The following is a 12,472-nucleotide window of genomic DNA, read 5'->3' on the forward strand; positions in this document are numbered from 1 at the left end:
GAGGAAGTAGAGCAGGGAGGCGATAGCGGTTGAGCTAAGGTAACACGGGGACACAACTGGTTTTATTCTTTTTTTTTCCCACAGCATATAATTACAATTTTCTCTCCTCTGACCAAATTGTAGCGACTGGCCGATGTTCAGGAAATACCCAAATAGCTTAAATAGCCCAAGCAGTGGTGGAAAAATGTCCTTATCTGTGCGCTGGACTGTGTCAGATTTATTCAGTGTTATTTCATTACAACTTCTGAATTGAGCAGAGTTCAAAACTGAGGCAAATTCTGTTATCAACACAGTTTTCACCATTTTTATGTCATAAAAGAACAGAACCAATGACTGTCATTACCAAAAATATAATCTATTCTCATAAATACAAATGCTAAACATACAATTATGTGGAAATTTCAGCTACCCATTATATATCTTTTTAAAAAAATCACACCAGAAATGATGTCGACATTTCAACAGAAACCCTAAAAAAACACAGTGCAGCTCTAAACATAAAGCTCTTTTCAGAGCAGCCAGTTTATTGGATTTGAGGCGAGAACTTTTGGCTGAGCTTAATCTGGATAATCACAACTGCCTGCGTTTCTAGGGTGAACAAGTGTAACTGCATATTAGGACTTATCTTTACAAATGAAAATTATACTTAACTTCACCAAAAGGGCTGTACCAAACATCTTTTTTTTAACATGTGAAAGTTCTATCTAGGTTTGAGTCTTCGATTTTCTGTTGTCATATTTTATGAAAACAAAATCCTCATTCAAAGTTCATGATCTTTCTGTTATGAATAAATGTCATTTATGGTGCAGTTAGATGGCTGCTTCACCACCCTGTCAGGCTATCTCAGTCAGGACAGCCTGCCACTAACTAGCCAACAGCAAATAATATCACCACTGTTTTGCATTTTTACAACAAACACCACCAACTGGGAGGAAACCACGGCTACCTAACCTGCTTACCACCTCAGGCCCAGCCACGGCTACCTAACCTGCTTACCACCTCAGGCCCAGTCTTGTTCACGTGCTGGTAAGTCTCATTCCCAGTATGACCTCCTGTGAGTAATGCTACAAGTCTACTTTCCACTTTGGGCTCCCGTTTTGGAGCCCTTGCAGATAAGACCACAGACTGTAAAAACAATGGATATAGCTACTGTGACATCACCCATTAGTTTGAGGACTCCTGTTTTGAAGCCTCGAGTTCGGCATTTTGGCCGTCGCCACCTTGTTTTTTTGGAGCCAGAAATGACCATATTTGGGGCAAGAGGCCGACGCCGTGGAGGAGCGAGGGATGGGTCTGACTGAGAAGCCAAGAAAACTATCTGCAGACAGCCTGTCGCTCAAAGCCGCGCGCCCCTAATTATGCGTAATTTTAAGCATTAATAAAATGTAAACTGGTGAGTTGTATTAAAATTCAAGCCCTGTACAGTTGTCAGAAAAGGGGAAATTAGCTATAGAGATGGAGCCAGAAGTTACCATATTTGTATGACAGGGTGGAGCTGGGGAGGAGTGAGGGATGGATCTGACTCATAAGCCCCTTTTACACTGCCAGATTTTCCGCGAATGTTGGGCCATTTTGCGGGCAAGCTGCGTGCGTTTAGATTGGATGATATTGGATGAACCCTTTTAGTTTAAAAAGACCAAGGCGGCCTTCTGCAACAGGAGGAGCTGTTGATGACACCGCACATGTGAGCCACTGGCGGTGGATAAACAGGAAACAGCTGATAGCAGGAATGAGTAGCTAGTAGCAAGAGGGAAATGCAAACCTGACAGACACTGTAAAGATGAGCAACTGAGGAGACAAAGAATTGCGCGCCCTCTTTGTCCTCGCAAACAAAGAGGCCATTAACCGTCAGATGACGGGTACGGTGAAGAACGGGGCTGCTTACGAGAGAATCGGCGTTTGACTACCGCTGCCTGACTAGCCGCGGTTTCCCTCCCACGTCACTGTTTACGTCACACACTGAGCTACACGTTTTGTTACTTGCTCATGCCCCCTGCTGTAAAGTTGGGCACTTTAACATGGGGGTCTATGGGGATTGACTGTCTTTTGGAGCCAGCCTCAAGTGGCCATTGCAAGAACTGCAGTTTTCGGCACCTCCAGGTTAACTTTATTTTTCAGTCTCAGAGGTTTGCGGCTTGTTTTCACCCTGTCTGCATCTGTGCACAAATATTGTGTTTAAACAGAATAGACAGGCAATAAATAAATAAATAAAAAGCAGCAGCTGAAAGCTGATTTAGAATTCAAATGTCAATGTAATGAATGAAGCTTGGAAGCTTTGAACTAGTCGGTACAGCCCTACAAACAACTTCAGTGTGCTGGCTCAGTGAATGTCTTTTGAAGCTTACCTCAGCAGCTGGGATGCCTTCAGGTGGGCGACATTGGAGCAACACTTCCTGTTCCAGTGACACTTCCTTCCCAAGAGGTTCCTGGTCAAATGTCTTCCTCAAGTCTAGAATGAACAGACAGAATCACATTGTGAGAGGTGCTTTGAGAGCTATGTTTAATATTAAATTAAACGTGAGTCGATCAATAATATAGTATTGGTGCGCTAACAATAAATCATCAAAAGAAAAGGCAGGGTAACTCATCAATAATAACTGCCACTGTGCAAAAGCAACACACAAGACTGTATTTAAATGCTAGAAACAGTAACTGAGATTTATCCTTTCTTTCTATCTCCCTCTCTCCTTCAGCACACAGATAAACTTGGCTGAAGAAGATGGAAGAAAGATAGGGAGAAGGGGATCACTCGCCCTCCAATGAAAAACCAATATTTTTGTGCTGTGCGAGCCCTGATGGAGTAGTGCAGGGCAGGGATAGTGGAGCTGACAGGGCAGGATTACTGAAGGTGTCATGCTACACTGGAACCCAAAGCCCATTAGACATATATCATAACCTGCTGCACAGATTGAGACAGGAGCAACGAGCATCATACACAACAGAGGAAAAGGGAGGGCAGAGAGGGGAGAGAGTCGAAGACTTAATGGGGAGTCAAAGTACTGCTTGGGAACTTTAGAGTTACTGAAGCATCAAATCTACAATCAAACCTCCAAACTCCACTGATACCATTTCCACAGCCTTCACAATATTCCTGGCAAACATACTCCTCAGGATTTTTACAGACACATTGAATCTAAAGCAGTAACCACATCCACCACAGCAGGCTCTAAAATAACATGTTTTTTTCCTATACGACTTCTACATACAGAATCTGACATGAACTGACCTCTGCAACTATGCCACCATTAAGCCAAGCCAGCCCTGCTAATGAAGGCAAGCGTGACTGAAGTGGGAGACAAACCAAGTTGAAAATTACATCTGTGCTGTACTGAAACTGCAAGCTGAGAGGTTATAGTGAGCCATGAAGTCAAGCCAGACCTTTACGGGTTGAACTAAGCAAGACATGTTGAAAGACTGTGTGTGATAGGGCTCTAACAAAACCACAGACAGTCTGCAACAGCACAATACGTGTTGGGAGTCTGTTTACTTCCAATTCGCTAAGTTTCTGATACATTTCTTCAGTTACCTACACCTAACTGTGTCCATGGAAACAAACCCAGAAATGACCCCGGTTCAGCGATTCAATCTGTGGAAAGGATATGGCAATTCTTCCTCACAGAACACTATTAATACAGTAATAGACTGCTATTGACATAGCGTGCTAACATAAAAGAAGAGATTTATTATATTAGATAGCTCTGCAATAGCACATTGGTTTCGAATTCAAGTTTTGGATGTGAGTATACTGTGGACTGAAAGCACACAGAGGCGTGCAGTGACACAGATTGTATGGCAGAATTTGTGCTTCAGAAGTCGAAGCAGACTGCACACAATAAGTCTAATACTCTTGGGTACAATGGTTGTAGAAATGTAATAGGCTGCAGTACCCACATCTATCATAGTAAATAACTTCTCCAATGTCTGGGAAGATGGGAGTGTGTGTATGAATGAATATAGTAAGGACAGATCCTTCTCGCCAAAGTCTCTCGTAGGCGTCATTACATGCATTAAAAAGATACATCTCTTAAACCTGATCAAGACAGAGGCTCAATTTACTGATTTCATCACTTGCTTTCTTTTTGTTCAGTAGCGATTACATGAGGAGACATTATACTTAAATAGAGACATTTCCCTGTTCAGCTAACCGTTCCACATCCCCTGCAGGAGAAACTAGATCATGTTCTTATTACAGAATACATGATCAGGCAACCCCCGCAGGCCCCAAAGAATACCTATAGTCATTTTAAGGTTCATTTTTTATTTTGAAAAATGAACCTTAAAATAACAAATTCAATGAGATCCCTTGTCCCAATTCAACCTGTGAGAACGCGTGTCTTCGGGGGAATATGCCATAACGCCACAGATTTCAATGTATTATAAAAGCTGAAAGCGGGGTGTTGAATTGAAAGCAATTCCTATAAAACTCTGGTATGAAATTAAAAGAGAGAATGACTGGAGGGGGCATATTCTGGGACATAGCTTCACGGAATTTGATCCAAGGACAAACAGTTTGTTTTTCTTTAGATGGAAAGGAAAGGAAAGGAAAGGTGGTTTCAAACTATGTCTCAAAGGGGTACTGTCGATTGAAGTTGTAAGAGTCATTCTCCTGTTGCTCTGATGTCAGAACTACAGTGTGGAGATGGATCTTAGTTCAAACTGCCTCCAAAAGATAAAAGAAGATGTAGTCACAGTCTGACAGGTGAGGAGGAGAATCAGGCACACCTTCTTCTACACTGTGACACCAATCATGATATACAGTTGAGTACTATATATAGACAAATCCAGTAAATTAAATTTGATTTGTCCTTATAAAGTTCTTGGAGAGTATGCAAGTCTTCACCGGCCTGGCTGCTCACTATGTAGTAGTGCAGCATGATGTTTGGCAGCTTAGATTAAAAGATTGTGTGTTTATCATGAGAAGAAGTAAGACTTTGAAGTTAGTCCACACGTACGTGGCTATTTATTTATTTGTTTTTCCTTCCTTTGTTCTCAAAAAGATCGTAGCATTTTCAATACAACTGTTGATATAATGTTAACCCTAAGGTCACGCAAAGAAAAAGAAAGTGTAGGCCAATCAGAATTCTGCCAAAAATGTTGCTAGAACCATTTCTAGCAAGTCTTAGTTTCCTATTATTTTTTGAGTCACTCTAATGTGCCACCTGACCTGGCATCTCAGTAACCTTTAATTAAGGGCAGGTGTGCTTAGTGAGTGTGGAGCGTGGAAGACGCCACTGGGTTAAAGTCTTTAAAGTCTGTGTGTTTGGATATTCTTAAGTCGTTGAATACCCCATTGATTTGAACTTTTTGTAAAGGTCTGTTTCTTTGGGGAATGTTTGTTTGGGGATTTTTGTTTTAAATTTTTTTAAAGGCAACAGTCACAACAATCAGTTCATAGCGTCATCTTGCAAGTATCAATACATGCTGCAAATCAGTCAACTCTGAAGCCGACCGAAGCACCCTGGATCATCAAACTGAGTAAACTAAACCAAAGACAGTGAGTTCAACATATCTCCCGTTATGGCGTCTGTGGGCGGCTACTTTTGAACTTATCTGGAAGCCACAAAAAATGTATCACTGGAAGGCTACTTGGAGCACCGAGGTTGTAGATGGTTACCTCAGATTTGCAGAAACACCCGTGAGATTTCATGTTCCATGTCCATGATCATTTTAACCATAGACTGTATAAATCAATGCATGTAGCTACCATTACATCACCCAATGGTTTGTGGACTGTCGTTTTGAAGCCTCGACTTCAGCATTTTGGTTACCACCATCTTGGGTTTTTGTAGCCAGATGTGACTGTATTTGGACATGAGGTTGGAGTTGTGGAGGAGCAAGGGGATGATCCGACTCATGGACTGTAGCAACGCCTAACAGACAGCCTGTCAGCCACACCCCAGGCTACCAGGCTATAAATGTGTTTATTTCTGCTGTAAATTTGGGCATTTTAACATGGGGATCTATGGGGATAGGGGATCACTTCTGCAGCCAGCTCCAAGTGGCCATTCAAGGAACTGCACTTTTTGGCACTTGGGCACTGGTTTCATATTTTAGCCCCTAAGGTTGCCACTTAATTGTAACCCAAACTTTTAGCTTTACTATGCCCTAAACAAGAGCTTTTGTGCCTAAACTTAACCAAAAGTTAACTAAGGTGTTGTCACACCATAAAATAGAGAGACAGGAATATTTTGATATTTTGAGTTTCGCAAATTTAGGGTTATCATCTGGTCACGATGTACTGTAGTGCATTCTGATGCCTCTCTTTTCCCTTTCTACACATCCATGCTGTAAATGGATGGATGAATTGAGTTTCTCAAAATCTTCATTCTGGACAGAGTTTTACAAAAGGTCTGTTTGCGTGCGGACTTAGCCTGACTTTAGAGCCACATTACCTTCTTAAACCCAAACAACAGGATCAAAAATGTTTACACCCATGCAGAGGATCACGAAATACAATGCTTGTTTATTCTTTTAGTGTCAGTCAAGAGAATTACTGCCACAACTACCATCAAGTGAACACATTATTGTACAGAACATAAAAATTCACAGAATCGCCCTCATTACACTATTAGTATTAACAGCATCAGCCAGTGTCTGTGAGTTAATGTGAAATATTCATGTTTTTATTACTCATACTTCTTGTAGCAGATCAGCTACAGCTTGTTAAACTAAAATTAAACACCCGGTGCTTGTATTGTTATTTTCATCATGATTTGCAAACCTTTGGCATCACTCTTGATGAAGCACAGTAAGTGGCATGCAGGGGATTATTTTGCATTGTATATTTTATTGGATGTTGGTTTATGCTTCCCCTCTGGAGTCTCTCCTTTGCTCATGTCTCGTAGCCCTGAACGGTACTGTGGGACACTGAAGGGTGTGGGACCAGCTGAGTCGACATTCCTGTGGGAGTCACACCATTCCCTCCTTGGCAGACAAACACCCTCAAACAAACAGCCTCACTCACCCTCAGAAGGACACACATATGACAACCATTACCTTTAAAGTGGATATGTTGGGCTACTTGTCATGCTGAATTACACCAGCTTTACACTTTTGAAACTCCCTTGCTTAGTAAATCATTACTGATGCAAAGCTAGATTAGGAGCGACCATGAAGGTTTACCAAGTTTAAGTTTTAATCATTATTAAAGTCACTAGTTGAGGTTTGTTATTATGTTGTACTCGTAAAATTATAAGGCCACAAACAAACAAGAAAATCAATTTCCAGCTTTCTCAGTAAACATTACCCTCCAACAATCTTTTGAAAGGCATTTCAGTTGATTTGATTCATTTATTTCATTTGCTTCTGTGCACATGCTTTTATTGCCTCTCTTTGGCAAGCAATCACTGCTCCCCAACTATGGAGGCCAATCAAAATGGTTTTGTGGAGGTCACAAGAAGAAAAGGCAATCACGGGAAATTTACAAATTCTCTCTCCCTCCAACAGACACACAGAAACTCCGACAATACTTTTAGCCAGACCAGCCTTTTTTGCAAGTCTGAAAGCCAGTTCTTCAATACAACAGCCTCTTAACTCGCCAGCCCTGGCTCTGACTCACCGTCTGATTAAACTGTATATGTTTAGATGATGGGAGAGGAGAGGAAAACAAGCCCAGTTTCCATTAGCCTAACAGGATAGAGCCTGGCTCTGACAAGAAAGCCTGCCTGAAGAGAGAGCACAGTGGAGGAGCTAATCCATTCAGCAGAAGCTAATGGGAGGGGAAGAGGGGTCCATTGTGATTTGAGGGATAGGTTAGTGCTGGAAGGCTGCTCATCATGGGTGATTATAGGAGGTGGAGCAGCGGGAGTGGGCTCGGCGGGAGACTGAGAGGCATGATTCTGATTCACCAGGCTAGTATAACAGTGGCAGTAATGAGAAGAGCTACTGGTGTTTGAAAAAGACGGGATACACTGAATTCAAAGAGACACTGTACAGAAACAGGGGGGAACAGTAAGAGAGAGAGTCAGAGAGGCAGCAACACAACAATGCAGGGGAGAAAATGAGAATTAGGTGAGATAAAAATTGAGAGGGACAGGTATATGATTGCTAACTGCCCCTAAATGGAGTAGATCAAGCGAAAACCATGGATATTGACTCCGTACTGTGCTCCTCCGCTGTACTGTAAAGTGAAAATGAAATCATTCTGACGGTGGCACCGAGTTGCCAGCCAAACATTATGCTCAAGTGATATCCCTATCAAGCCCCATCCAGCAGTGATAACAATACATTTGATGCAGACTACAATACACACTCTGAGTGGGTGTTGCTTTTTTTTGTCTGTTTGCCACAAGTCAAAACAGGACGTGTCAGTCAGGATGCCTTGAAATGACTTCGACGGGAGTTGGAAGTGTGATGATCTAGCTGATACTATGAAAGAAGTCCCTCCAGGTGGAATTTTGACAACAATGTGTAAGCAGTTGTGTTATGTAATGTGTGTTGTGTTGCAGAAGCGCTGCCTTGATGTCACAGCTTTAACTACTCTTACAACTCTGCTTTCCTCAGCGCGTCCTCCGGGGGTTTCATTACTTTTCAGATTTTGATTGGCAGATCCTTTGGGAGAACAGTTAAAAATGAGCCCAAACTTTAGAGGCAACAGAATGTTTCTCATTACTTGGAAACAATTGTGTTATGCATTTCAGTAGGAGGACAAACACACAGGCACAGAACAAATGAGGACCACCTACAGGAAAAAAAAAAAAAAAAGGGAACTCTGGTATAAACATGCGCCGTAGCCTTTCTACTGTGTATACAGTGCTGCAGCTCTCCCCTTCCTCTCCTCTCTTCCTGTTTCTCCAGGTTTATACTGTACATAAGGAAACTGATTCAGATTCTGCCGGCTTTTTACCAACTCAAGTTCAAAGGGACACTTGAGTCCCATGTTAGTAAAACCTTTTTTTTCCACTGCTTCTATCTCCAGAATCTGTAAATCTGTCGTGATACACAAGTCAGTCTGTGACGCGCATTTCCTTGGCAGTCGAGAGATTTTGTTTGGAGAGGAAAGCAAAGATGAGAGAGAAGATAAAGACTGAATAATGGGCTGAAGAGCAGAATGAAGGGAGGGGAGAATACTCACAGGCGATGCGGACGTGGGCTTTGCGGCTCTTGGTGGTCCCTGCAGAGCTCCAGGCCACACACTGACACCAGAAGTCCTCCGGCCCAAACAGCTCCTCCACCTGCTGCCGGGTGATCTCTATGCTGGCCTCTCTCACTACCAGGCCTGTGCGGAAAGACAGAACGGGTTGAAAGGGAGGGAGATATAGAGAGAGTATTAGCACATCTCAGCAGGGAGCAAAATGTGGAACCAGAACAAACGACAATGAAATCATATCATATCAAATACACTATCGTCACACAGTGCACAAACGTTGTATACCATCACCTGGGAGACTCGTGCTGATGTCAGGAGCCCATCAAACCAATCAGTACAATTTACATCAGCCATATCACATGCTTTGACACTGGATATTTATGTGTGTGTATGTGTGCGCGTGTGTACCAGTCCTGGCCCCGATTCCAGAGCCAGAGCGCTGAGCTGTTTGGGTCCGGGCCCTGTGGGGGAGGATTCTCGGCGTCATGGCTACCACAATCCTGTTTGCTAACTCCTCTGATTACTGCTCATCTGGGTGCCAGGACCCAAACAAACAAATCATCCCCAAAACAAATGCCTCTACCCACAGCTGCCCCTCTAGAGCAGATTACGCTGCTGCTGCTGCTGCTGCTGCTTGCTGCTGCTGCTACAGCGTGTGTACATCGAGCATAGGAATCGAGTGCATGCATTTATTTATGGATAATGTGGTGCAAGAGCATTCACCGAAGCTACAGATGCTTTGCATGCAATGCCATGCCTTATTTCAGCTCCATCCATCATCCTTTTTTGATTGAAATGGATATTTGTGAAGACAATGGGAGTATCATGAAGTGTAAAGATAAGAAATGGCAAGATGGCACATTTCAGGAATTATGAGACGAGTATCTGAACCCAACGTGTGCACGGTTGATACTAAGAGAAGGTAATTATTCTATATGTGTTAAACAGTCCCTATATTTCTGCTGGCCTCCAGAATCACCTGAATTTCATGTTTACAGGACACATCAGCTAAATAGTGTGACAACAGCTCTACAGATTCTTCAGAAGAACACGCTGAGATTATGCTGTGAAGATTCAACGCCACCTCATTCCCAAAGTGCTACTCTGTTAGGTATGTTTAAATGTGGGTGTTGTGCAGCCCAATGGAAAAAAAACTTATGTTGATGTCATTTTCCTAGAACTGTCGTGCTAGTGTACCTGGTCAGCAATACTGTAAAAGTGGACCGTGACATTCAAATTAAGTCGTTTGTACAGTGCGCCTAGGGAACATTCTCTGCACCATTACCACCGGGAAGAATGCATTTACAGATTTATGTTGTTTGTCTACCATAATTCATATCCTGTCATCAGCATTACAAACTACTATTTATCAGACCCGGCAGCTTTTTCACTCTTTAGTTAGCCAGTTTTGGTGATGACTTGCTCTGTAGCTGTTTTTTATTGTTAGCTGACATAATGACAGATACTGGGAGTCTGCTGTTGCAGTTGTAGTACATCCAATATGGAGTTTAATGACTTGTGCACACTGTTTTTGTACTCAGCAGTTAAAAGCATAGTCACATTGCCTTCCTTTTTTTTTTTTTTTTTTTTGCCATTAATTACCCCAAGACTATCTGGAAGTTTTAAGTCACTGCCACATGACTTACTAGTATGACCAAATATTACACGAATTCTGATGGCTAAAGTTTGCCAAATACCCCCAACACTCTATCCTTAGTTCACACCATTAACTGCTAATTCAAAAACAATGGTGAGGCTGCTGTCTCTCGAGGAGACACAAATTAAAAGGGCTGCACGCTGCATGCCAATTCAAACAGGGGACAGTTGTGGAATTAATGATGCGTTGTCAAAAGGCCAAAAGTACTGAGCACTAAACTGGAGCTGATCCAAACATAGGTGTGATGTAATGTTTCAGTTAGTGAGTCGACTTTAACTAGTCTAGTGTTGATAGTTAGTAAGTCAACTGTTTGACTTCTCTTTATTTAAGCATGGTATCTCCTTATTCATTCGGTTTTTGATACTAGAAAATGACTGAGAGAAGGAGGAGGCTTAAGATGAGTTAATTAGGGATAACAGAAAAACAACAACAAGCAAGGAGTCTTAAGCTTTTGATGTTGGGGCTAATCACCGAGCCCACATGGTGACTGAATCTGTGGCTGGAGAATACCAGCGACACCTCTGCAGAGATTCTGCTGATTCTTTAAAGAATGGTATCTTAAATCAATATTGTCTATCACATTATGTGCCAAAAACCACAGCTTTATACTGTAAAAAGTAAAAATCCACATATTTTACTTGGTAAGATGTTGACATGGTGAAATATTTTGTTACTTCCAGCTGCTAATAAAAGGAAACACAATTCTCTCTTTCTCTTCCGTGGGAGACATTTGGAGTCCGCCAGATGTAACGTTACTACAAGAACACTAGATTGCTAAAAGGAGTATGCTAAGCTACCACACAAGTGCTGAAACATGTGCCCTATAGAGACAGTACAGCAGCAGCTAATGTATTAAGTGCATTTGTTTTGGTGTTCCTTGTACAGTAGCAAGGAATACCAGGAATAACGTTACCAACCTTTTTAAATGTACCTTAATCAGACTTTCTTATTATTGTTTGCATAACTTCAGCTGTATTTTTGGCCCTGTGGCAAGCACATACTGTGACATACTGCATATTTAACCAGTTGCCCTACATGTTATTTATTTTTAACCAAGCCTACCCATAGAGCTTACCTAAGATGCCGTGTGCTGTCGATGTGACATCATTATCGTGTGCTGCCTTGAACTTGTGTCACAGACAGATCAGTGACTCATCGTTGTTCCCAATTTCCGTTCAATCAGTAACCCAATCTTGGCCTAAAATCTAATTCATTGCTTAGTGGTTCACTACCTGCTGAACGAGAGATAAAAAGGACCTTTCTGAATCATTCTGTGAACCTTTTCCAGTAATCTAAAATTGAGTTTTGACAAATCAGTGTTGTGTAATTTGTGCGAGCTCACTGCAACAGACTTCTAAGAAAATTCTAGCAATAATCTTTTTTTTGTTTTTTTTTTTTGTTACCTTGTTATGTTCCTTTACTTTCCCAAACATTTCATTCAGTTTAGTTTGCATGACAAAGACATTGTGGCAGGAAAGAGTCCGTATCACAAAGCAAACAAATGATTCTAACTGCTGTCATACATATTACTACAACAGAATAGAAATCCTAATAAATACTTACTGATACAGCAATTTCTGTCAACACGAGACTGATAGTATCTTCGCAGTGAATACATTTATCTCACTCTTTTTTCATGCATGTGGATAACCATGACTTTTATACCTCTCCCAGTTCAGGATGATCACAATTTGTTAAAGAAAAGGCTTCTGGATCTGCTCTACTGC

The 12,472-nt window shown here is 41.8% G+C and overlaps 1 protein-coding gene across 3 annotated transcripts in view; it reads right to left on the reverse strand.

The window, feature by feature from the left end:
• Nucleotides 1-12,472, reverse strand: part of unc5cb (unc-5 netrin receptor Cb) — a 146,048-nt gene that overhangs the window by 46,305 nt on the left and 87,271 nt on the right. For all 3 annotated transcript variants that reach the window (XM_050052914.1, XM_050052913.1, XM_050052915.1), the window contains exons 3-4: nt 9,074-9,217; nt 2,346-2,449 (exon numbers count right to left, since the gene is read on the reverse strand). In XM_050052914.1, the coding sequence (XP_049908871.1) occupies nt 2,346-2,449; nt 9,074-9,217 (248 nt within the window). The remainder of the gene's footprint in view (nt 1-2,345; nt 2,450-9,073; nt 9,218-12,472) is intronic.

Source organism: Epinephelus moara, chromosome 9 (genome assembly GCF_006386435.1).
Source record: "Epinephelus moara isolate mb chromosome 9, YSFRI_EMoa_1.0, whole genome shotgun sequence".
Classification (NCBI taxonomy): domain Eukaryota; kingdom Metazoa; phylum Chordata; class Actinopteri; order Perciformes; family Serranidae; genus Epinephelus; species Epinephelus moara.